Raw genomic sequence first — 27,057 nt, 5'->3', positions numbered from 1 at the left:
CATGACGCAATGGCGCCGCGACGTCATGACGCAATGGCGCCACGACGTCATGACGCAAGCGATTGCGGCCGATAAGGTCATTGATTTCAAAATAGAGAAAAGATAAACAGATAAAAAGCTTAACAAAATTTATTTTGACTGAAATTAAAAAAAACGTAGGTATCTTGCATAAAACGTGAAAAAACTCACGTTCCCATCAATGTCCCCTCTAAGCTGCGCACGTGCGCACTACTCTCTTCTTCTCCGCGCAGCAGCAAACATATGGCGCGCACAAAATAAAATCCAAACTTTTTCACCCTCTTTCCTCATGATGGCGCCGTTCATGCGGCAGCCAGTGGCAGTAGGTCTGTACGCTCTTATGTTTTTCGTGTTTTACAGCCCTTCTATCTTTTTTTTGAATAAAATTTTAATATTTCTTAGAACATTCCTTTTTACTTTCTATGCAAATAGAAGAACAAGTGGTGAAATCAGGTGAGAACGGTCTAAATCTGCTGTGTGTGGTTGTGTGCATGCGTGCGTGTTAGTATGTGTGATTGTGTCTTCAACCTACAATGGACTATAAATGGAAATTAGCCCTTGGCTACAATCTTACATGTATATGTTCATTAACATGAATATAAATATATTCATTAATATCTCTTATTAAATTAATCAAAGCAAAATCATGGAAAAATATTGCATATAAATGGAAACTTGACTATCTCAAGTGACACGTTCAGCAGAAAAGTCATTTGAACGAGAATGAGAAGTGAGAAGGAAAGATGTGTAAAATAAGGTAAAATTTAAGTCGGATTTGTGCATATTCTAATTGAATTTATGAAGATGTTTTATTCATTGATATTTTTTCATTCATTTTCTGAACCCCTTTATCCACTTTATCACTCATGGGGGGTGCTGGAGCCTATCCCTGCTGACTTTGGGCAAAGGGGCGGGGGACACCCTGTATCGGTGGCCAGCCGATCGCAGAGCACAAGGAGACGGACAGCCATGCACACTCAGACCCATACTTAGGGGCAATTTTAGAGTGTCCAATCAGCCTACAATGCATCTTTTTGGGATGTGGGAGGAAAGCGGAGTACGTAGAGAAAACCCACGCAGGCCCAGGGAGAATATGCAAATTCAACACAGGTGGACCGACCTGGATTTGAACCCAGGACCCCAGAGCTGTGAGGCCGACGCGCGAATCACTCATCCACCGGGCCGCCCATTCATAGATATTAATCATTACATTTTTTTATTACTAAATCATTTATGTGTAGTAGACATGCACCGTCTTATGGCAGGTGTGATACTGGTGTGTGCCCATAGCGAGCAATGATGTTGCTCACACTGGTACTCAGTGTGCTCAGGGAGGTTGTCTTTCTGCCCAGACAAACAAAAAATTAGTGCTCGCTTGGGGAACAGCCATCTTACCTAGGGCGCTGCCGACTAAACCTAGTTAAACGTGCTCTGACTGGCCAGACGCGAGTAGCCTTGATTTTGAAATAAAACAAAATTCCACTTTAAGATATTTTGACATTAGAAGCAATATGGCTGCCACAACATCTTAAACTTCTAGTAAGAAAATTGTCATTTCTGTAATTAGAAAGCATCAGGTTCTCATCAAGATACTTTTTTTCAAGTTGAATAATTTGATATTTAGCATTTATAAAGACAGGAATATTAACTTCTTTATGATATTGTCCCTAATAATGTGCTTTCGATTCATACGGTATCTCAGAAATACCACGTGTGATGTTTTTTCTTAAGATTTTCCCCTTCAAAGTAAAACATTTGCAGTCCTATTAAAACCATGAAGATGGAGGTGAAAATTGGAAATCAAGGGGCAGCTTATACATGAGAAATTGTAAAATTCAACAATTTTAAGGGTGCGGCTTATACGCACAGACGGCTTATATGCGGGTAATTACGATATATGTATGCCGTATTTACTTGCATATAAGCCTCGCATATTTAGCACCTACGATCTAAATTTTAGACCCCTCCATAATTTTAAAGTGGAAGAACATGCAATATAGGAGGGTGTTCAAATACTGACTGCATACACAGTAATTCCTCAATTATCGCGGTTAATGTAGACCAGACATGGCCGCGATAAACGAAAAACCGCGAAGTAGGGTCCCCCCTATTTAAAAAAAATATATATACAGTGGTACCTCGTCATACGACCGCTCGTCATACAAAATGCTCGTCTTACGGGGGACATTTCGATCGAATAATTCGCCCGTGATGCGGTCAAAATTTCGTGATGCGACCAAGCCAGGTGGCCATGGCATTTTTTTTGCATATCTTTCGTGTATAACAATATCTACGGGCACGGAAATAATTAATTCAGACGAGTTTCTCATACGACCAGGAAACGCGCGGGCAAAAAGAGGGCTTTCTGGGTAATGAAGTATACTCGTGCACACAACACCCATAGGCAATGGCAACCTTTCTCAGAATAAAACTTCATTACCCACAATCAATACGTGGGTAAGATCAACTATTGTATTTCCTGTTATTCTTTCTCAGGAAAGCTGCTCCCGCGATCGTTCTTTAAAGACTATTTCTTGTTGGCAAGTGGTCGTGCGTTATCCTATTGTGATGACATTTGTATGCGACATTATCGAAATATTTTGAAGGGTAGACAAAAACAAACAACTCTTGATGCGTTCGTTTTGAAGACTTCGACGGAGCGGCCAGGTGGTGTCAACCCGTAGAACTACGTAAGGTAATAAAGATTACAACAAATTTAGAATTTAGTTTTGTTTGAAGTTACATTAAACGTTGAGTGTCTGTATATAGTTATCCAAGTTAATTTAAATTTGTTTGTTCGTTTACGAGTGCATTGCTACCATGGATAAAGCCCCCCCACCTCCGTGTATGCCGCTGTCTATACCTTCCGCGAAATGTGTCTAATTTTACTCCTATTAAACACATTATTACTATCAAACCACTCGTTATTTATTACTTTGTCAATATATGGCGAATTATAAGAAATAAAACATTTTTTTCAATCCAATATCCTGTTTTTGGTGTTTTTTTCAGAGTTGGAACGAATTAATTTGTTTCTCATTCATTTCAATGGGAAACTTCCGCTCGAGTTACGAGAATCTTGTCATACGAGCTCAGTCCCAGAACGGATTAAGCTCGTATCTCGAGGTACCACTGTATATATATTTTCCAAGTTCATAAAAATGTGAAAATCCACGCTGAAATTCGCAAACGGAAGCCACTCCCCTGTCCTCTGCTTGCTACTAAGACTCAGCACTGTAAGTACTCAAAGTAAATTTTTTTTTTTTTTTAATTTATTTTTTTAAATAGGGTTGACCCTACTTTTTTTATTTTACTTCAGTGCTGAGAGTTCTAATAGCAAGCCAAGGACAGGGGAGTGGCTTCCGCTTGCAAGTTTCAGCGTGGATTTTCACATTTTTATGAACTTGAATTTTTTTTTTTTTTTTTTTACTTCAGTGCCAAGTTCTAGTAGCAAGCGGAGAACAGTGGAGTTGCTTCTGCTTGCGAGTTTCAGCGTGGATTTTCACATTTTTATGAATTTACAACAACAAAATTAATTAACAAAAAAAAATTGTTGAAGCCGCGATAATCGAGGGATTACTGTAGTGCCTTCTCTACTCTGCGATAGACAGTACTTTTTTAAAGCATTATTCAGAAGATTGACATGAGGGCGGACTCACATCTTTCTGGTTGGAGTGGAAAAACCTGAGTGAGGAGTTGCAAGCTTGGGAAGCGGCAGCAAAGTGTCCCAGGGACTGGGAGTAGCGTGTCAGAAGGAAGCCGATGGTGTCATGCTGGACGTGCTTGGCATCCAGGCTGGCGTAAAGTTCGGCCACCGGCTCGAAGGCACCCAGCCGGCAGTAGAGAAGCAGCAGCAGGAGCTTGAACTGAGCGTTGCTCGGGCTGTTGGACAAGCCCTCCTGAAGGAGGCCCAGACTCTGACATGCCATCTTCTCATCTCCTGAGTAACCCAAGCGCATGTCACAACAAAAGAGGGAAAGGGACGGACGAGAAAGGAGCACCAACCGCTTTCTGTCCACAGGTCAATGTAGACGTGAGCCGCCATCAAGCAATACATGTCGGAAAACTGAAGCTCCGTTTTCAGTGTATTCTTCCCTGGGAAAAAGGCAAATAGACTTAAATTCTTCTAAAATAGGGTAACTGGCTGCTATTGATGATGATAGACATCTGATCCATTTTAGGTGGAAATTCTTAATCCCGCCTCAATTGTCCTGGACTTAAAATGAATTGGTGGGTCAACTAGTGACAAACTAATTGCAATATGCAGCAGTTGCTAAATTATTCAAAAGATTAATCTACCACTTGCTTGTTCAGTGCTTATGATCACGCCAAAAGCAGTCGAGGGGTTCATCTATCAAATGCATCGATCAATTGCAAAAGAATTTGACTAATTCATCTGTCATTAACTCATTCACTTTCAACTATGTTTCAGTATAACTGATGGTGATCAATGTCAAATCCATTTTGACAGAGTAGAGCGGTGATTGCAAAGTAGATCAATCACAAAAGTTAGTCAACAAATTCTTCTATTAACTTGGCTCAATATGTACAATCTAATGCAATAGATTTCACTATCAGTGTTCACTGATAGATGGCGGCGCGCAGAGGGGCAGCGGCTCTATGCTCTCCAGTTTGGTGTTTTGTTTTCTCAATCTTATCGTTATTTACTAGCATCTGTGAGGCAAACTTTTTCTACAGTCGCCAGGATTTAATTACTCTCAGGAGGAGATGCGATATATCCATCAGAACAGATTACCAACGGACCTACAATATCCCCAAGGACATCTCGAGACCACCGGGATCTCCGTGGATACTCAGCCCACTCAGAGTACGACGGAGGCAGCGAAGGGAAAGAAAGCAAAAGAGCGGATGCCGGGCGGGCCTAGCTGCTAAGCTAAGGAAGCAACCACACCGAGCACCGCTTCAGAGTATCATACCTGTCAACCTCAGCAGAGGTTGACAGGTATGGAGTATCTTCTTGACCAACGCCAGATCCATCACCCACAAAATGGACGATTTGGAACTTCAGCTTGCTACGAACAGCTTTGTCAGGAACTGCAACGTTATTTTCATCACGGAAACGTGGCTACACCCGCAAATCCCCGACGCCGCGGTATCGCTAGCTAGCCGGACCCCATTCTGAAATGATCGTTCGAAAGAATTATCAGGAAAAAGCAAGGGGGGGACTTTGCGCGTACATACACAACGAATGGTGCTGCAACAGTAGGATCATTAACACTCACTGCACCCCAGATTTCGAGCTCTTAGCAGTACAGTACAGGCCCTTCTATCTACCTAGAGAGCCAACGATTGTCATTGTAATGGCTATTTACATCCCACCGGATGCTAACGTTAGCACGGCACTTAGCCTCCTGCTAGCGGCTTTAAACAAACAGCAGCTTGACCACCCCGATGGAGTCTTTATTGTCGCTGGTGAATTCAACAAAATTTGTTTAAAGACTGTTCTGCCTAAGTTTATCCAGTACGTGAGGTGTCACATCAGAGGGGATAAAACTCTAGACCATGTTTATTCTAATATCAAACATACTTATAGAGCCACACCCCTCCCTCACCTTGCTGGATCAGACCATCTCTGCCTGTCCCTTACCTCCTCATACACCCCACTCCGGAGCCTAACAAGGCCACAAATAAAGATAATAAAAACATGGCCCGAGGACGCCCTTTCTCAGCTGCAGGACTGTTTTTCCCGCACCATTTGGGAACTTTTTGAACACCACAACCTCCAGGACTACACGGACACTGTATTTCCTACATCAAACACTGCACGGACAACGTCACTGTTAATAAACGGATATGGGTTTTTCCTAAACAAAAACCCTGGATGAGCAGTGAGACACAGGCACTCGTCAAATGCCGTAACACCTCCTTCAGGTCAGGGGACAAGGTACAATACAGCGCTGCCAGAGCAGAGCTGAAGAGAGGCATTAAACAGGCCAAGGCAGCATATTCAAGGAAAATTGAGGAGCACTTCACAGGAAATAACCCAAAGAAGATGTGGCAGGGAATACGACATATTAGCAATTACAATGACAATAATGTGTCTGCCTCGCTAGCAGAGGAACTGAACTATTTCTTTGACCGCTTTGAAACTGACAAATCAGACCCAGTCTCAACACATCCACCATCACCCTGCAGCAGTACACTGGAGCTTCAGGAACATGAAGTGAGACAGGTACTCCGGACTGTGAGCACCAGGAAGGCTGCTGGCCCTGACAGAGTACCTGGGAAGGTGCTCAAAGCCTGTGCTGACCAGCTGACTGGTGTTTTCACAAAGATCTTCAATTGTTCCCTGCAACAATCCATCATCCCATCCTGCCTGAAATCTGCCACCATTATCCCTGTCCCTAAAAAGCCAACCATTGACAGTCTGAATGATTATAGGCCTGTTGCACTTACGCCTGTGATCATGAAGTGCTTTGAAAAGTTGGTCGCCCGCCATATCAGGGATACAATCCCTCCCTCAGTTGACCCTCACCAGTTTGCCTATAGAGCAAATAGGTCCACTGAGGACGCCATCGCCGTAGCTCTACACACAGCACTGAGCCACCTGGAGCACCATGGGAACTACGTGAGGATGCTTTTCATTGACTATAGCTCAGCCTTCAACACTATAATACCGGACATTCTGGCTGACAAACTCTCCCACCTTGGACTATCCTCTTCCATCTGCTACTAGATTAAGAACTTCTTAACCAACCGACCACAAACTGTTAGACTTGGTCCCCACCTCTCTTCCTCCATTACACTGAGCACTGGCACCCCTCAAGGCTGTGTACGGAGTCCTCTTCTGTACTCCCTATACACATACGACTGTACCGACCCACCAGTCTAACTCCATCATCAAATTTTCCGATGACACCACTGTGGTCGGAATCATCTCAGGGGGGGATGAGTCTGCTTACAGAGATGAGGTCAACAAACTGTCTTCGTGGTGTTTGGTGGACAATCTCACACCTCACACCTAACACCATGAAAACTAAAGAAATAATCCTGGACTTTTACAAACGCAGCACAGATCTGGCCCCACTCCTCATAAATGGAGTATGCGTAGACAGGGTCCAGTCCTTCAAATTCCTGGGGGTCCACGTCACGGACAAGCTCTCCTGGTCAACCAACACCACGGCAGTGGTGAAGGCCCAGAAACGACCCCATTTCCTGAGGGTACTCAGGAGGAACAACTTGGACACTAAGCTTCTGGTAACCTTCTATAGAACCACTGTGGAGAGCATCCGGGCATACTGCATTACAGTGTGGTACGCTGGAAGCACGGCAGCAGACAGAAAGACCATGCAGAGAGTGATCAACACTGCCCAGAAGATCATCGGCTGCTCCCTGCCCTCGCTACCTCAGCAGAGCCAGGAACATTGTCAGGGACCAATATCACCCTGGTCACAACCTGTTCCAGCTGCTGCCCTCTGGCAGATGCTACAGGTCTCACAAAGCACGGACAAATACACTTAAGGACAGTTTTTTTCCCACAGCCATCAGGACTCTGAACTTTCGTTACCACGACACACAATCCTTTCTGTGCAATAACTTTGGGGTGTGCAATAACAATGTACAATATCTTAGATTGTGCAATATTTTAGAATTTACCTAGCCGGGATGTGACTTTTAATACTTGTTGGATTTATTCTGGGATGTTTCTATTTGTTTTGTAAGCATTTTCAATAGGTAATAAAGCTATAAATTAATTCATGCTTTATGTTGGGACCAAACAAGGACACTTTCCCCCACAGCTGCTTTCGAGGCCAGTTAATTGTTTTCAGGACTATTGACGGCAACAAACCCCTTGTTCCAAGTCAAGGATGCTGATCTGCAAGAGACTCGTACCTTGTTTGGACTTGGACTCTGGCAGATGGCGATAATCGCATTATTGTTTAAAAATACGGCTGCTTTGTTTACCTTATAAAGAAAGTACAGACGCTCCCCTACTTACGAACATACGACTTACGGACAACGGTACATACGAACATGTCTGCAAATTGCGTTTATGTCGAAAAATGTTCGTAAGTTCGATTTTGTATTTTTTTCCGAGTAGTGCTTCTTTCCGCCGCTAATACACCTGGCGCTGTGAGGGCTCAGCTCACGCAGCATCTACCTTCATCGTTGCAACCTTTTTCATTTGTATCATTAAATATTTGGTGCATCCATTATTGAATATGGTTGGTAAAAAGCGAAAGGCTTCTATTGAGGGAGTTGCAAGAAAGAGGCAAGCCATTTCATTTGAAACGAGTGGCAATAATAACGAAGCTTGATGCGCGTGAGAGTGGTGAGCGTTTCACGGGCATACAACTTGAATCGTTCGACCGTCAGTACCATTTATAAACAGAAAGATCGAGCAGCAGGACCCAAATATTGAACGTTGCACAAAGTTTGCAAATCAATTGAATGATGCCATACAGTGCTACCGCATCATTTATGATGAAAAAAAGAAGAAAACTCTGCAATCGTCGTTAGATCGCTTCTTTTGGCCAGTTTCTAATACATAAATCTCTCTCTCTCTATACAGTACATATTCTCTCCATTTTATTAAATGTTTTTTTCAGTACAAACCAATGCGTGTTACTTATACAAGCCTTAAACATACAAATGCACTTATATAAACCTTCAATATACTTATATAGGCCTTAAACATAAGTTATAATACAAAATATAGCACTGAATCAACTTGCAAACAAATTCAACTTATGAACAATCGCTCGGAACCTAACTCGTTCGTAAGTAGGGGAGCGTCTGTATTATGCTTATTCTGCAATTTCTTACACAGTTGCTTTGGTTTCCCATCCGCTCGGGTCACATTGTATCCTTACTTCTGCAATTTATTACACAGTTGTTTTCGGGTTCGCAGTTGTTTTTTGACCTTAAGGGTGTTATTCGGTTAGTGTTAGAATTATTATGGAATATTCTATATGTGTTGTAAGCATTTTTTAATAAGTAGTAAGGCTATAAATCAAGTCATGGGAACATGGACATTTTTCCTCCACATTCGTCTCCTCAAGGCCCAAAGCTAGAGGACACATTGTTACGGACACTTCTCCCGGCAGGACCCAATGAGACTGTTATGACGAGACTCCAGCAGCAGATTTGAAAATACGGCTTTGCTTACATCATAATACTGCTTTGTTTACATTATAATCCTGCTTGGTTTACTTTAGAATGAAATTATTATGCTTACTGGTGCAAATTCTAATGCCGTTGTTTTGCTTATTGTGCAAATTCTTACGCAGGTGTTCCGATAAAAACAGATTGTTGTGACAGTTGTTTTTATAACCTTCATGATGTTATTCGGTTAAGCTTATACAATTGTTCAAAACAGTTGAGACAGTTGTTTTTGCTTATGCAATTGTTTAAATCAGATTACCTTTGAATGTTTTGGTTATGTGCCGCTAAATGGACCGAAGAGTATGCCGCTCGTCAGAATGCTTTGTGGACTGAGACGACGTCACAAGGCAACTCCTTGCAAGTTGTAAGCAGCTATGTTGAAAGATGTTTTTCCTTTTTTAATTAAATATTAGTAATAATGACTTAAAAGGTTTGAATCATTATTCCAACATTTGGTCCTTCGAGTAGCCGGGGTCAACACCCCGATAAGGAATCCAGACGCTGCAGTTCAATATCTGGAGTGACCGTGCACGGCGAGAATCCCTTTTCCAGGCTGGATTATTTCTCAGCAGCGCCTGAATTCTGAACGGTTGACGACTATCCTCTGGGTGAGCATCTATCGACATTTCTGCCGAGTCCGCGTGTGATGGCTGCATATTGTTGACGGGTTCCAAATGCGCAAAGGGCATCACACGCGATGGCCTTATTTTGAGAAGTAAGGCTCGCGTCCTGGGGATGGCGATTTTAAAACCCTGCGGATACTAGTCACTAGCAGGTAGACACGGTGGGGTCTATAAAAATGTGGTGGTCGACGTTGGTTGTGTGTGCGTAGTTGTTAAAGCCTAAGGAGAAACAGAAAAAAAGGTACTACGGGGATACACACAAATCCACTCCAAAAATGGGTGGTGCAAACAGTAATGCGGCTATTGACGACGATCCAAAGATGCGTCTGCCGTGTAAAGTTTGGATTGTTGAAAATCAAAGCGCTACAAGGGTTAAACACCTAAACTTATGGATAAATAAATATGGATTTGCTGGCCAGCTTAATATGCATAAGATATTGATACTGCAGGATAAAATACGTGCTAAGCATGGGGGAAACCTTAACAAAATGGAGCAGGAGGGATATAATGATACCTATTATTGGTTTATGATGGCAAGGAAACGGAGTAATGGATGGGTTAAATCAGTTGATAACTGTAGGACTGGAAACACACAGGCTGTGTTATTCCACAGAAAAGAGGACGATGAGACTGGCCCGGTGGAGAAGAAGTGTGTTGTTGTTGTTAAAAAGGAGGAGATATTGCCGAGGCCCCCTCCGACAAATATGAATGACCGGCTGACCAGGTCGGGAGGGCCCGTGGGGGAATGGTCAAAGACATGGGGAGAAACGCTATCTCCCCAGCCTGGGGCGCCGCCAATGAGTGATGTGTTTATTGAACAATATCCCATGATCGAAGTTGCTAATCCTAATGTGGGCAAGGAGCAGGCTCCTACTATCCTGGTTCACAGGACTTGGACGCAGGACGACGTGAAAAAGGCCGTAGAAGGCATCACGTCGCATAAGGTTGATGTGGGGGAGTTTGTCTTGCAAGTGGAGGACATTAGACGATCTTATCACCTGAATGGGGTGGAAACGCAGCAAATTTGGATGTTCGCGTTAAAAGGTGATTGGCATGCTGTTAGAGGTGATTGGAATCCAAAAGCTGATGGTGGCCCGTTGTGTCATGACGGTCGTGATTTGAATTTGAGAGTGCATGAACTGATTGATCGGCTTACGGGGACGTTTAAAACAAAAGCTAATTATACCGTGATCAGCAGTGCTAAGCAGAGGGATGGTGAGCCTTTTGCAGAATATCAAATCAGGATGACGGCTTGTTTTAAGGCCAACAGCAGCATCGCTGAAGACCACGCGGTGGGCAGCCTTTATCAGGAGCAGCTAAAAAATGTGTTGCATGCTCATTCAAATTATACGCTTAGGGAATGGATTGAAAAACACTGGGTAGATAGGCCTACGGGCACGCTTGAACAATACGTAAATCAGGCGGTCCATGCTGAAGATGTTTTAAAAAAGAAGAGTGATAAAACGGGTCTGTTGTGTGCAAAATAAAAGATAGCGCGGCCTCCTCGGCTGACGGGGACAGAATAGAAATCGGGTTTTCAAAAATGCTATGTGCTGGGTTTGTGGAGAATTGGGGCATATATCGCGTGATTGCCTGGACAAAAAGGTCTCTAAAAACAAGGCAGGCCTGCTCAAAATGATTTGAATGAGGATTTTGAACATGAGGATGTTGAGCTAATTTTAAACCAGAGATCACATTCTTTGGGAATGAATTCAATTGGAAATTTTTGTGTGATGCTGAAAGTTGTAAAACGGCAATTAAAATGGTTATTTGGAGTGCTAGGCATACTTTGTTAATAGTAACTAAATGTACTGTCAATGTACTGGAATGAAATGGCTTATTGTGGCTTATCATGGTTTCGTTCCCGTCTGCTAGCGGGAATATTTTGGTTAACAGAAATACAAAACAGCCAATTAAATGTTTAGCGGGGTTGCCAAAACTGCGTTTTGGTCATACTCTAAACTTGCCGAATAATGCTTTGATTGCGGGGGAAGCGCTCTGTTTTGGTGCGGCTGATTTGCATTATAACACAGTATAGTAGGCGCGCGGACCGCACAAGCGACTAAAATTTTTGGGGGACCCCTTCCGTGGAGAATATTACAATTATTGGCCTTGAGGGCGCTGAAGCAAACTTGAGGGCAAAAATGGGTTTTGCTATGATATAGTTGTGCTTGCAGCATATTGTGATTATGGGGTCTTGGCAAACTATGGTGATATAGTTGGATATCAGGAGAGTAATTAATTTAGTTTATTAATTTAGTCTTCTCTAAAAATATAATTGATTGGGCACAGGAGACGAAGCATTGTGCACAAAAAGAAAAGAGAGCGTTTTGGAATTTGTAAACAAAAGATAAAAATGCTGCTTCTGCAGCGAGCGTGAAGGTCACAGTCAGCGGCTAAGGGCGCGCTTCCGTTTAAACATTTCAGAATAAGAACAAAACATGGTCTGCAAGGGATGCAGGGTTCCGCGATTATCTTCGCATTTATTTTTGGGATTTAATCAGAAATGTCTTTCGAGATAGAAAATCTGTTTGGCAAAGATTGATTTGGTAAAAGCTTTGGAATTGGGAATAATGCTATTATTATTATTTTCTTTTTTCTTTTGTGATGTTCAAAGGGCTCTTAATTGAAGAGAGCTAGTTTTTGGAGGATAAAACGAGATTATTACTGTTTTTGAATGGTTGGATTGTTCAAAATACTTTAATATAGGAGATTGGCTGGTTAAAGAAAAATGAATGGATTTTTTTTTACAATATTATGGCATATTGGTGACAATTTGTGGGTCCTTTATTAAGCATTGAAAATTGTAATTAGGAAATGCCTAGTAAAAGGTTGATTTCTCTAATTTACTTATTGTAGATTTCTCTTGTGGTAACAGAGAGCTATAAGAAATAGCTCTTATCTTAAGTAAACATAGTATGGGGTGATTTGCAATTTATGTCTTAGGTATTAAGAGTTATTTGGTTGTTAAAGAGATCAGACATGGAATTAACAATGCAGAAATGAGAAATTTCATGGCATTCGTCCAAATTGTTAGGTAAATTCAACCTGGCTGGGGTAGATAAGATAATTCGTTAAGGATAGGCATAGTTTCCCTAGAAGAAACATGGAGCGTCTTTAAGTGCACAAAAGGCGTTCCCTGTTTGGCCTAAAGGGGGAATATGCTTTGGTATAGGTCATATTGATGACTATTGAGACGTTATTACTGTCTATTACTTTAGGGGCATACAAATTAAGAATTTAGCCAAAACTTACTGCATTGCAATTATGGGGTTAATACACCTGAATGTTACGGTGATAACGATTGGCAATAACAAGCTTAGATAAAGGGAAATATCTACAACAAATTCTGGTAGGGCCTTTCATGGTGTGAAACAAGTGATGAAATAATGTCTATGTTTAGAAAATAACATCTCCAAATTATAAAATATCAACCTTTGAGAAATGCTTTAAGTAGATGGGTTGACTAGAATGGGCAAAATTCGATAGCGTTGAAAGGGGGTGTAACTTAATGCAGAACATGGAGATAAAGTTTTTACAAACGGTTAAAATACTAAAAGGGGGTGTGTGTGTGTTTCAATGTGTCACAACTTTACCGTTATTGCATTATTGGCGAATAGGTAGTTAATCACAGCCGCTCGCATGGCAGTCTACATGCTGACTGACTGGGGTAAGGGGCGGTGGCAATTGAACAAATTTCTATTTTTAGATATGTGCCATGTGAATCTAATACATTCATTATCTAGTTTCTTCAGGCATCAATCTTGCGGTTCGAGGATCTACTAATGCGGAGTGGATCCAGACCTTCCGGAGTGTGGAGTATTCCTGGTGTCCTCAAGAATTCGTAGGTTTTCTCTGGGTACTCCAGTTTTACTCCAACAAACCAAAATTATGGATGATTGGGGGAGCACTCAAAGCAAATTCCTTGATTATGAGTGCGAGCGTGGATGAGTGTCTGTCTTTTGTGTTTTAATTGGCTGGCCACCAAGATGTATCAATATTCTAATATCAAGGTGGAATATTTCTGAAATCGCTGATAAGCCTTTCAAGGACGGCGGTGGCAGAGTAGGACAGAAACAAAAAGAAAAGAATTTCGCCAAATGAAATTTTTTGATTTCTGCAATGGGAAATTTTGGGAACCTGGGGGACTAAACAAAAACAAAAGACTTATCTGGGAGGGCTGCCATTTTGAGTCATGGTAAATTTCATGCCTCAAAAAAGGGGGAGGTTATATATTCAATCTATATGCAGATATATGGCCAAAACACGGGTGATTCCCCCTTATGTCAAGCTACAAAAGCTACATATCCATTGCAAAGGATACATATGGATTTTATAGAATATGTGTGGTACATAACAGTCCTAAAACAGATTGGGGAAACCTTGTTGCAGAAACTGGTCTAGATTGGCAAGCTTGGATGACACACGCGTGCGAAAAAACCATCAGGCCTTCGATAAAATTAAACCATACGGTGGGGGCATTACAAATCATTATTCAGACTGACAAATTAACTTGTGGATCCTTGTCTGACGTTTTTCCTAAGTCCATGGGCAGGTGGAGAAGACTCTTTTTACAAAAAGCTACAATTGTGTCTCAACAACAATGACCATGTCTATGAAGACGGTAAGAAAGTCGTCAGAGATGGAAACACCCGGATCCGCCATAGTAAAATTAAAATCTGAGATGACCAGAGAATTCATTTCTGCAACGGGGAGTTCCCAAACGGGAGGCGGTAAGAAATAATTGGTTGCTGTTGATGGAAAATGCAGCTAATACTATAAATCAAACCTGCATAACATGTATGGGGCCCCGCCCTCTCTTACGAGTAGTGCCCGCGCAAATTACCCCTGATTGTGTAAAGGAGATAATGACAAAAGAAGATGTAAGCCCAAAATGTATGAAATGGAATAATGTCTACCCAGTTACAACGGCAGCGAAGGACAAGCCTAACTTTTCAACACATGTCGCGTTTAATCATTTTACCCGTTTAGTCCTCACAGGGCACGGTCCGGCACTGGGAGCGATAAATGAGACGTGGTGTGCCCACGTCCTAAAACAGACTGCACCCCTGATACCACGTTCTGACCTATGGTGGTGGTGCGGCCAAAACAAATTATACGACTCCTGCCAAAATGCAGCAGGACTTTGTGCCTTGGTCTCACTGCTATTACCAGTGTCTGTTTTTCCATCTACAGTAGAGGAGATACAATTGGCTGCACAGAAATCCGGTATGATGGCGGGCCCCTCGCGACGGCGTCGATCGGCATGGAGAGAGGGTGATCCGACATACATTGATGCGATTGGCGTCCCCCAGGGCGTACCAGATGAGTATAAGTTGGTTAATCAGATCGCAGCAGGTTGGGAGTCTATTTTTCTTTTAATTACTCCAAACAAAAATGTTGATCGGATAAATTACCTGCATTACAATGTCCAAAAACTTGGAAATTATACTGAACAGGGATTTGTGGCAATAAAGGAACAATTAGCAGCCACTAGCCTAATGGCGTTCCAGGATCGCATAGCAGTTGATATGCTGCTCGCGGAGAAAGGGGGCGTGTGTGCAATGTTCGGAGATGAGTGTTGCACTTACATACCGAACAACACGTCACCCGGGGGGTCCCTCACCAGCGCCATTGATGGCCTGCAGACCCTCAACCGCAATATGAAGAAGCATTCTGGAGTCAGTGAATCCGTCTGGCAGAGCTGGTGGCGTAAGACTTTTGGAGAATATAAGAATTTGGCCCCATCTGTTGCATTTTCCGTAGCCTTTTTGCTACGATTTTGACATTATGTGGGTGTTGTATTATTCCCTGCTTAAGATCTTTGATAAGCCGACTTATAACCACTGCGATTGCCCCTACAAATTCTAAATTGCATGAATTATATCCCCTACTAATGAAGCGTGCTGACGACAGCAGTGAATTCCAGGAGCATGGTAATTCCGAGGACGGATTGGGCGAAAATGATCTTGTTTTCTGCTTTTCAGACCTGCCGAACGAGTACAGCCTAAGCGGGTAAAATTAAAACAGCCAACGGAGATATCCCTGTCTCTTTTTGGATTTGTCATAAAATGAATAACAAACATATAGTCAAAGGAGGGAATGTTAGAATTATTATGGAATATTCTATATGTGTTGTAAGCATTTTTAATAAGTAGTAAGGCTATAAATCAAGTCATGGGAACATGGACATTTTTCCTCCACATTCGTCTCCTCAAGGCCCAAAGCTAGAGGACACATTGTTACGGACACTTCTCCCGGCAGGACCCAATGAGACTGTTATGACGAGACTCCAGCAGCAGATTTGAAAATACGGCTTTGCTTACATTATAATACTGCTTTGTTTACATTATAATCCTGCTTGGTTTACTTTAGAATGAAATTATTATGCTTACTGGTGCAAATTCTAATGCCGTTGTTTTGCTTATTGTGCAAATTCTTACGCAGGTGTTCCGATAAAAACAGATTGTTGTGACAGTTGTTTTTATAACCTTCATGATGTTATTCGGTTAAGCTTATACAATTGTTCAAAACAGTTGAGACAGTTGTTTTTGCTTATGCAATTGTTTAAATCAGATTACCTTTGAATGTTTTGGTTATGTGCCGCTAAATGGACCGAAGACTATGCCGCTCGTCAGAATGCTTTGTGGACTGAGACGACGTCACAAGGCAACTCCTTGCAAGTTGTAAGCAGCTATGTTGAAAGATGTTTTTCCTTTTTTAATTAAATATTACTAATAATGATTTAAAAGGTTTGAATCATTATTCCAACAGTTAGCTTATGCAATTGTTTTGAATCAGATTACATTAAATGTTTCCAGTATGTCGCGACTAAATAGAGAGAAGAGTATACACGTGATAATGCTTTTGAACGAAGCCGCGTTATGAGTGATTTCTCCTTGCAAGTTGTAATCAGTTATGTCAACGATGTTTTCCTGTTTTAATTAAATATTACTAATAATGATTAAATTGTATTAATCATTATTCCAACAATAATTTTATATTACTATTCATGTTTTTTTACTGGGAAAACGCACTTTGTGGAGTAGCACCACCAATTTCGTTATACGCAGCTGTGTATGATGACAATAAAGGCTTTTGATTTGATTTTGACCAAACAACCAGTCGTTGACATTCAAAACAAACACGTCATTTGTTGACATCAGCTATTGACGACGCTAGATGTCTGCTAGGGAATAAACAAATGTTCATTCATTTCAATGGACAATCATTTAGCAATGTTTGACCTATTGTTACTTCACGCATCCCTCCTTACCAAACTTGAGGCCATGCCGATAATGCGACTTGAGCTCGTTGGCAAGCCTCTGCTTGGCGGTGGCGTCCATTGAATGGTGCAGACCCAGCGCTCGACTCAGCTGACACGTGCACAAGTGCCTCTGCAGCACTTTAGCATCATCTGGGAAGGCCAAGCAACCGGGTCCCCGAGGGGCCGCCCCGCTCAACCGCTCTGCCAACTAAATATGAGCAAGTGCATACAGACACGTTCAGTGGAGGGGCGTCTCGGTGTAAGGAGGTGCTCACTCACCTGCTTGTGCTGCTCCGTGCCTAGCAGATGCAGGTAAATGTTGAGGTCGGTGACGCAGCAGGGCTTGTCGCCGAACTTAACGAAAAACTGCACCATCAAATCCAAAGGCTCTCCTGCATACACCCAAAAATGTACCCTTTAAGAAAAAAATCTGGCAGCAAAACTTACGGCAGCTTTTATTCTTACCCAGCTGGCGTTCTCCGGGAAGGCAGCGCTCTCGTAGTCGCTGCATGAACTCCAGACGTGCCAGGTAAGGGCCTCGCAGCGAGTGAGCATCTTTGCCGTCCTCGTTTGCAATTCTTTCCTCCACAAACTGAGTCACATCTGCCACCGTGTGGTGCACCTCTCCCTCCGAACAGCTGCGCACAAGGACGGCTTTTAGTTTTGCTTAGCTCAGCAGGCACCAGTGACAGCGACAGACATCCAGACCATTCGGCAGCGGATGGTCACTCACTGCCCGGTTCTCCCATTTAAAATGGCCAAGACGTCTGTAGGCACTTAATCATTTTGAATGAAATAGTAATCTATATAAATAAGATGAATTCAATAGATAAACCTGTCGAATGTTGAGTCAAAAAGATTCGCCTCTTGCTGTCGAAGAACAAAAACATGATCGGTGACAGTAAATGAGCTAACAATTACAGAAGTAAACTAATTTTGCACTTCATTCCTGTTTATGCTAAAAGGTCATGTAAGGTCAAATTAAAATGAATAAATTGTGCGAAGGTAAAGACTGTTTGAAAATTTGAAAGACCAAAAAAGTAAATCCATGATATAAGGTTTCATAAAAGGCTTGTTCTGTCAGTGCCATGATTCTGTACGTGTCTAAGGCGACTGTCAATCACAGTCCGGCGCTTGATAGCGTTGATGCTAATGTGGCCAGCATTTTTTCTCTGTCAACACAATGGTGCAGATTTGAGCCATTGGAGCCAGAATAACATGCTGAAGGACAACACAATTGCAAATGTATGGCTCTAGGGTGTTACCGTGCTCGATTTTTGAATTTGGCCCCCAAATTTTCTAAAAGTCGATTTTTCCACTTCCAATAACATGGCTTCGTACCCGGCCAATTTTCTTTCGCATCAAACTCACTACGGAGACCCAGAGAGGACATAAAGGCACCATGAGAAACTGCCACCACGACTGCTTTGAAAGTGGAAAGGCTTTGTCCCTACACCTGCCACCAGTAATACACCCGACAGGTCTCAGTCATCGTAAAAAGATAAAACGGAATGTGTGAAGAAAAGGGGACTCTGTCGTACTTAGTGGATGGTAATTTGGAAGCAGTTGCACTTTTCCTTCCTTAATATAACTTTGCCTTGCTTGCCGACTTTACAACAATGATGGGTAAATGTTTGGTCTTTGAGCTTGGCGTACGAAGTAGATAAACTCAAGGCTACTTTACTATCTTGAAAACCGATTGAATTAGAGTGATTAATTCAGGTAATTATATAGCAGTATGTAACTCTGAACACGGCTTTACAAATAACCATTACATTGTTGAGTGCATGCGATTTGTGGAAGCATAATACAGTGTTTGGTGTAGTTTGTACGTAAACTGGGGCGAACAGTGTGAATGGGTTTTCAACCTTTGTTGATTCAAGAGACTTGGCTAACATGCACGGTCAACAGATCAGGGATGATTTGGTTAATTGTCAGAGAAGTCGAGCGTGTCCACACAACTCAGAAGACCCATCAGTGAATCTGTGTTGGTGTTACAGAGATTGTTGTGTTTGTATGCGTGCCAGAGAAGTGGGAATTTCCCCAAGATTCCAGTACAGTCATGTTGCAGTACACTCCCACTGAGTTGAGCTGCTAATTCAGTGTTCGCCGTCATTCCGGGTGGATTGACAAAAAGAACTCCACCCGCTAGATCGGCGTGAACAGAGCATTCAAAGCTAGACTGCAAACTATATATTATATATGGATGAATATTGATCCGCAACAGGTCTCGCAACTACGGTAAGCAGCCAGACTCCATTTTCCCCCGTGCGCGGTGCATACTGGGATATATACAGTGGTACCTCGGGATACGAGCTTAATGCGTTCCAGGACTGAGCTCGTATGTCGATTTTCTCGGAACTCAAACGAACGTTTCCCATAGAAATGAACTAAAAACTAATTAATTTGTTCCAACCCTCTGAAAAAACACCCAAAACAGGCTATTGGATTGGAAAAACATTTTCATTTGTTCTAATTCGCCATCTATTAACAAAGTAACAAATAACTAATGGTTTAATATTACTAAAATGTGTTTAATAGCACTAAAATTATACGGATTTCGCAGGGGGAGAGAGACGGACAGAGAGAAAGGGGGGAAAGAGGGGGGGTGCTTTTTGCACAGCAACACGCTCGTAACATAACATAAACAAATTTAAATGAACCTTGATTACGATGCAGACACACTCAAAAATAAATTTAACCTAACCTAACACTAAACTTAATTCTAATTTGCTTGACATTTTGATACCTTTCTTCTCCCGGGTTGGCTCTCTGTGCCCCCCCTCCACCCTGACTTTCAGATGCAACCTATCGAGGGTTGTTTGCTTTTGTATTCCATTCAAAATATTCCCAAAATGATGCACACAAATCTCCTCACAATAGGATAACGCACGACCACTTGCCAACTAGTAGTATATACGCCATTCGCACTGACTAACGGGGAAAAGAAAACACTGGAAAAATGCAACGCTCCGCCCAGTGCTTGGAGAGACATTACACGAGGGAGTTGCGACCAGAGACACATTCGAGAGGGAGTTGCAGGGAGAGAGACAGTGCCCATGACGTCCACTGTCTGCTCGTATATCAAAATGTGTCTCGTATCTCAAGATAAATATTTGCTCAAAATTTTACTTGTATCTCAAATTGCTCGTATGTCGGGGCACTCGTATGTTGAGGTAACACTAGTTCTTTTGTCTATCCACCCACTATGATGGCGAGCACACTAATTCGATGATCGCCGTCATTCCGACCTCATGCCACTAGATTGGCGTCAACAGAGCATTCATTGTAGACTGCGAACTATATATTATATATTATCCCCCTTGGAAGAGAGCAACGGACAACATTCACCACTGTCTGCCAGTGGATCGAAAATGCCTGGGCTGATATCAGTTTCAAATGTGGTTCAAGCTTTCAGGAAGGCAGGAATTGTCACTCAGCTGCCAGACAACCAAAGCGACACGGGCTCCAATAATGACGACTTTGATGAGACGGAGTCTGGGTGATGGATGCCGCATTCGCCCAGCTGTTCAATTCGGACACTGAAGACGAAGAATTTGAGGGATTCATAGATGGGGAATGAACTGATGAAGTGAGCTTTACATATTTCTCTTGTGTTTACAGTTGAACAAGGTTGGTCATATTGTGAATATGGACGACAACAGCTGAATGTTATAGTGCCTCATTGTGTACGTGAGAGCAGGCACGGTTCACCCTCGTGAACAACACTGAGTTATTAATGTTATTGCTTTGCACTATTACGAGTGTTACTATATTGTGATTGCACTAACGTTTAATGTACCGTAACAGCATTACTGAATGGAGGAAAAGTTCCCCTCCACTGTGATATAAATGTTGCACTTACATGTTATACCTTGCTGTTGTTAAAAGGTAAACCGTGTCACGAAAATACTAATACTTTACCTCGGAGAAAATAATAAAACAGTTGTTTATTCACTTTGGGACTGAATGGAGTTGTCAGAAAGCTGATTTGTAATCTATTAATAAAGTTTGACTGACCTATCTGACTGTTTTGTTGACCTTCCCTTTCGCGCAGCACCATATAGTGGATGCATAACGTAGCCCCAGCCTCTACTGTAGACCCGTATAATGCGGGGCGCCTTATATATGGAAACAACTTGAAATGTGTCATTCATTTGGGGTGCGGCTTATAATGCAGTGCGCCTTTTAGTGCTCAAAAATACAGTACAAGAGTACAATGATCAAAAACTGTAGTCATTCATCTAATTACGAATGTTTTCAGGTACGAAATTTTTAGGTTACAAAAGCAAATTAGTGCCTTGAGATACGAAAAAGATCCAAGTTACGAAATGTCCCCCAAATTAAATGCATTTCCTGTAGTTATTTTATTTTGAAATTGTGGTGGATGCATTGATTCTCACTTTATAACCTCGCTACACTCTAATGGGCTCTCATTGGCTGTCTCACAACAACCACTATCCATGTTTCAAGATTTTCTCATATACTTTTGACTGCCGTTCGTTGTCACGGAGTTCCAACAGTGTTTTTTGTCAAGTTTTTCAAGTGTGAATAAAGCAGTTTCTTTTTGTATCATCATGCCTCCCAAGAAAATGGCGAGCGTGAATAAAAAGAAGCGCGCCCCATTATAGAAAAAAAATTGAAGTCGTTGAAAAAATATGAAGGTGGCATGCGGTTGACTAAAATTGCAAACAATATTGAAACAGAAGGAACCATTAAAATCTACGAATCCTTCCCCTGACCTCTTTGTGATTTCGAAAAGGAGATCATCAGCATGCGTACCCTTAATTCTACTTGGTGGAAGCAGTGGCCAAGTGCCTTTGACGGATTTGAAGTCAAGCCTCAACTGGAAACTCCCAAAATTGTGTCGATGGGGCCGGCGATGGGCCTAGTGGTAAGCAAGGACGGCATTGGGGAGTTGGTCTAGGAGCATAAAATCATCCTCTCAATGGAGGAGCTGAAGGAACTACAGTTAATGCAACACGCGGCAATCCAGGAGCAATATAACGAGAAGGCGGACGAGGCGGCAGGAGCGAGCATTCCAACAACAAAAATAAAACAATTGATGGAAAAATACGATAGAAACATTATTAAAAGTCGTCAAATGCAATTGTCTTTGGATAGTTTTTCTTCAAAATGTCCATCAACCAGCACTGAGACTGCGCCCTATCAGACGGTGCATTTTATAGGTGTGAAAATATGGTATTTCTGCGGCGCAGGGCACATTTTCACAGTGATTACTGGCAAATATATTCATTTTAAAACATTTATAAATCGTGTGTTTCCTCACATATTTCATACAAAAGTGGGTCACATTGACCAATTTTAAAGGGTTTAGTTGGTAGTTTTGTGGAGACTGAGGAACGAATTGGAGAATTTACATATAAAGTAAACCTCTTCACATTTTCAAATTACAAAAAAAGTTCTGCAACCAATTAATTTCGTAAGTAGAGGTAAGACTGTATATTTATTAAATATTACAGCCATAATAATTTAAAAAGACTATTGTATTAAATTTTTTTTTAGGGAGCCACTGCAACAGGAGAGGGACAGGAACAGGCTGAATAAGCTGGTCAGGAGGGCCAGCTCTGTTCTGGGCTGTCCTTTGGACTCTGTGGAGGAAGTGGGAGAGCGGAGGATGCTGACCAGGATGATGTCCATCATGGACAGCACCTCCCACCCCCTGCATGAGTCTGTGGAGTCCCTCCGAAGCTCCTTTAGCAATAGACTGCGGCACCCTCATTGCAGGAAGGAGCGCTTCCGCAGATCCTTCCTCCCATCAGCTGTCAGGCTCTTTAACAAAAAAATGAGTGTTAAGACCTACCGTATGCATGCATGTACATTTATGTGTATGTATGTATGTATACATGTGCTAAGCAACACGCTTATTTAATTATATATTTATTCATGTATTTATTTCTTGACCTACTTATTACTTATCTATTTATGTCTAAAACGCCTTTCCTATTCCTGCATCCTCACCCTCTTGCCACTGTGACAACGAAATTTCCCGAATACGGGATGAATAAAGTTATCCAATCCAATCCAATTTAAGGTATATATTTAAAAATTGAACTACCATATTTTCACACCTATAAAACGCACCGCGTGATAGGGCGCAGTCTCATTTGCGGGTATATTTTGTTTTTTTGTCAATACATTGAACGCCTCGTCCGATAAGGCGATAGTATGACACTAGGCTAGCGTATGTTATGCTAGCTGCAAGCATACATATGTTATGCTAGCCACTAGCTTATGTTAAGCTATCCGATAGCGTATGTTATGCTAGCTGCAAGCCTACCTATGTTGTGCTAGCCGCTAGTGTATGTTATGCTATCTGCTAGCATATGTTATGCTAGCTGCTAGCGTATGTTATGCTAGCTGCTAGCGTATGTTATGCTAGCTGCTAGTATGTTATGCTAGCTGCTAGTATGTTATGCTAGCTGCTAGCGTATGTTAGGCTTGGCATTAGCGTGTTTTTTTTAAAGACAGCACGAGGTCAAAAGGTACACTCTGATATTGAGTTCGGTGTGTTTAACATGCTAGGCTCCACTGTCAGTCAGAGTTGTGTATTCCGAGAACTTGATTCCAGCTTTGGCGAAAGCTCGAACAGTGCTGTCCGACACTTGAGCCATGTCATCCACAATCCATTGTAACTCGCGACATACATCGCTCCCAAGCCTTTGATTCTCCTTGCTGTTATATCGGCATTGACAATTCATTCCAAATCGTCACGTGACTCGTGCGACGTACCTCTCCGCTTGATAGAAAATCCCAAAACATAGGTAAATAGGAGTTTTAGTCCAAGTCCTTTGTCTTCTTGTGGCTATGGGTCCATTGCCCGCGATATTCGACGGGTAACTGTACTCGCCTGACTAAACATGTCAGGTAACAAAACGAGGTAAAAAAAACACACCAATTTCAGTTATAAATGAATCAAAACATAGGTTTTGTTGTTGTTTTTTAAAGCATGAGGACGGTCAAACTAGTTGATTAAGGCAACCTCTTCCAAAAAACTTCTGGCTACCTGTTCCGGGGTAGACCTCGCTCACCGCTGGACCACCGGCCGACACCGCGGGCATGGGCCAGCGAAGCCCCGGCCGAGTAGTGCTAATAGGAATGATCCAACTTTGTGGTTTTTCGATTATTTCGGCCATTTCTGGTCTACATTATCCGCAAAAAAACGAGGGATTCAGTGTAACTTAAAGTAGAGAAAACACTGTAACCGAAACATTAGATGCAACCCAATCCAAATTTCAAAATTGCCACTATCATTAATTTATTGAGTCATTAAAAAGGAAAATTAGTTTCTGTGCTCAATTTAATTGGTGTTTGCTGGGATTTTTCTATTTCTCAAAAAATCTTTTGTTTCTTCATATTTAACAGTTACTTAGCGTATTTTCACGACTATAAAGCGCACTAAAAAGTCTTAAATTTTCTCCAAAATAGAGAGGGCGCCTTATAATGCGGAGCGCCGTGTGTATGCTCCGAGCTCCAAAGCCTGACTGAGAGCACTTCTGGCCGACACGCCTCTAATATAGAGAGAAGGCGGACGTGGGTGGGGTCAGGCATGCGGAGGGGGTGTGTGTAAGAAGACGCTAAAGGCACGCCCCTACCAGGTACCAGTATTTTGTGTGGGCATGTGCTTTATTGCAAAATGATTTCGGTTTGGTTTCTAAGGCCCCCCGAAAATGAATAATACAAAGAGGCACGCTTACGAAGCTCAGTTCAAACTTCAAGCCATCAATTATGCAGTGGAACATGGGAATAGAGCAGCAGTGAGGGAATTCAACATCAACAAATCTATGGTTCGCAAATGGAGGAAGCAGGAGAACGAGCATCGCCAAGTCAAGAAGAGGAAGCTGTGTTTCCGTGGAAACAAAGCGAGGTGGCCCGACTTGGAAGATCAACTGGAGCGGTGGATTCTTGATCTAAGAACAGTTGGGAGAAACGTCTCCACAGTCACCATTCGACTGAGGGCAAAAGCGCTAGCGGAAGAATTGAAAATTAACATTTTCAAGGAGGTCCGTCTTGGTGCTTTCGCTTTATGAAACGGCACATTTATCCATTAGAGCGAGGACAACCGTGGCGCAGCAACTTCCAGCAGACTACATTGAAAAGTTAGCCGTTTTCCGCACCTACTGCACCAAGAAGATTACCGACAAATTTATACAGCCTAACCACATAACGAACATGGACGAGGTACCGCTGACTTTCAACATCCCGGTGAACCACACTGTGGAGAAGGAGACCAGCACGGTAGCGATACGAACAACAGGGCACGAGAAGTCGGCTTTTACTGTCGTTCTTGGTTGCCATGCTAATGGAGAGAGACTACCACCTATGGTGATTTTTAAGCAAAAGACGCTGCCGAAAGAAAAGTTTCCGGCCAGCGTCATCGTGAAGGCAAACCAAAAGGGCTGGATGGACGAGGAGAAAATGAGATATTGGCTAGGTGAGGTGTATGTTAAGAGACCGGATGGCTTTTTCCATGGCTCGCCGTCAATCTTGATTAGCAACTCCATGTGTGCTCATCTCACAGCAGCGGTGAAAAACCAAGTCACAAAAATGAGATCTGAGCTTGCCGTCATTCCCGGAGGCTTAACTAAAGAACTCCAACAGCTGGACATCGGCATCCACCGGGCGTTCAAAGCAAAGTTGCAAGCGGCATGGGAACAATGGATGATAGGTGGCGAACAGTGCTTTACGAAGAGCAGGCAGTGCCGGGCTAGTTACGCCACTATTTGCGAATGGATTGTGGCCACTTGGACTAACGTGTCTGCTTGCACTGTTGTTCGAGCTTTTGCCAAAGCCAGCATCATTTCTGTGGAGCCACATGGCAATGTGAGGAACTCTGACAACGAAGAGAGGGAACCAGTGGCGGTCCGTGCATTTTCTCGTAGCGCCTTCAGCGTATCAATCAAACCCTCAAAAACCATTTTATGGCTATAAAACCTCTACTGCAGCTACAGCTGCGACACATAAAAATGATCAATAAATCAATGCACAAAAATGGGGTAAAATCCACTTCCTAGCAGCATTTCATGATTAAATACAAATACTGGAGCTTTTCAGACATTAAAACCAGGCAAGGGGGGTGATTTTCCCGGTAAAAGACAGCGATGAACGTCAATGGCGTACAGGCAAACATTGCCCGAAAATGGGGTAAAATCCAGCCGGAAACAGCATTTATTGATTAAATACAAATACTTTTTAGACATCAGAACCGGGCCCGGAGTATCATTTCCCTGGTAAAAAGACAGCGATGAACGTCGATACGTCCATTCGTGAAACGACAAAAAATGCACTAAAATTAGGTAAAATCCACTTCCTAGCAGCATTTATTGATTGAATAAATACTGGAGCTTTTGAGACATTACAACCAGGCCAGGGGGTGATTTCCTCGGGAAAAGACAGCGATGGACGTCAATGGCGAAACGGCAAAAATTAAACTGCGGTAAAATGGGGTAAAATCCACTTCCTAGCAGCATTTAGTGATTAAATAGAAACACTGGAGCTTAATTACAAACACTGGAGCTTTTCAGATATCAGAACTGGGCCCACAATTGAAATAGTTTAGGAATACAGTGGTACCTCGTCATACGACCGCTCGTCATACAAAATTCTCGTCTTACGGCGGAAATTTCGATCGAATAATTCGCCCGTCATGCGGTCACGCTTATTTATTTATATATTTACTCATGTATTTATTTATTAACTTACTTTATTACCTATCTATTTATGTCTAAAATGCCTTTCCAATTCCTGCATCCTCACCCTCTTGCTACTGCGACAACGAAATTTCCCGAATACGGGATGAATAAAGTTACCCAATCCAATCCAATCAAAATTTCGTGATGCGACTAAGCCAGGTCTTTTTTTGCATATCTTTCGTGTATAACAATATTTACGAGCACGGAACGATTAATTCAGACGAGTTTCTCCTAAGACCAGGAAACACACAACGCGCATGCGCGGGCAAAAAGAGGGCTTTCTGGGTAATGACGTATACTCGTGCACACA

At 42.3% G+C, this 27,057-nt stretch overlaps 1 protein-coding gene and 1 long non-coding RNA gene across 3 annotated transcripts in view; one reads left to right on the top strand and one right to left on the bottom strand.

Moving 5' to 3' along the window:
* The window catches only part of naa25 (N-alpha-acetyltransferase 25, NatB auxiliary subunit), a 109,162-nt gene that overhangs the window by 36,095 nt on the left and 46,010 nt on the right, over positions 1-27,057 (bottom strand). For both annotated transcript variants that reach the window (XM_077622185.1, XM_077622186.1), the window contains 5 exons: positions 17,500-17,672; positions 17,314-17,426; positions 17,044-17,242; positions 4,024-4,113; positions 3,678-3,958 (listed from right to left, as the gene is read on the bottom strand). In XM_077622185.1, coding sequence (XP_077478311.1) covers positions 3,678-3,958; positions 4,024-4,113; positions 17,044-17,242; positions 17,314-17,426; positions 17,500-17,672 — 856 coding nt within the window. The remainder of the gene's footprint in view (positions 1-3,677; positions 3,959-4,023; positions 4,114-17,043; positions 17,243-17,313; positions 17,427-17,499; positions 17,673-27,057) is intronic.
* On the top strand, positions 19,173-21,057 carry LOC144091249 (uncharacterized). Its single transcript, XR_013305655.1, has 2 exons — positions 19,173-19,275; positions 20,446-21,057. It is a non-coding gene; the product is annotated as an uncharacterized LOC144091249 (long non-coding RNA).

This window comes from Stigmatopora argus, chromosome 16 (genome assembly GCF_051989625.1).
Source record: "Stigmatopora argus isolate UIUO_Sarg chromosome 16, RoL_Sarg_1.0, whole genome shotgun sequence".
NCBI lineage: Eukaryota > Metazoa > Chordata > Actinopteri > Syngnathiformes > Syngnathidae > Stigmatopora > Stigmatopora argus.
Note: the sequence above shows the minus strand (reverse complement) of the source record. Positions and strands in the feature narration are given on the sequence as shown.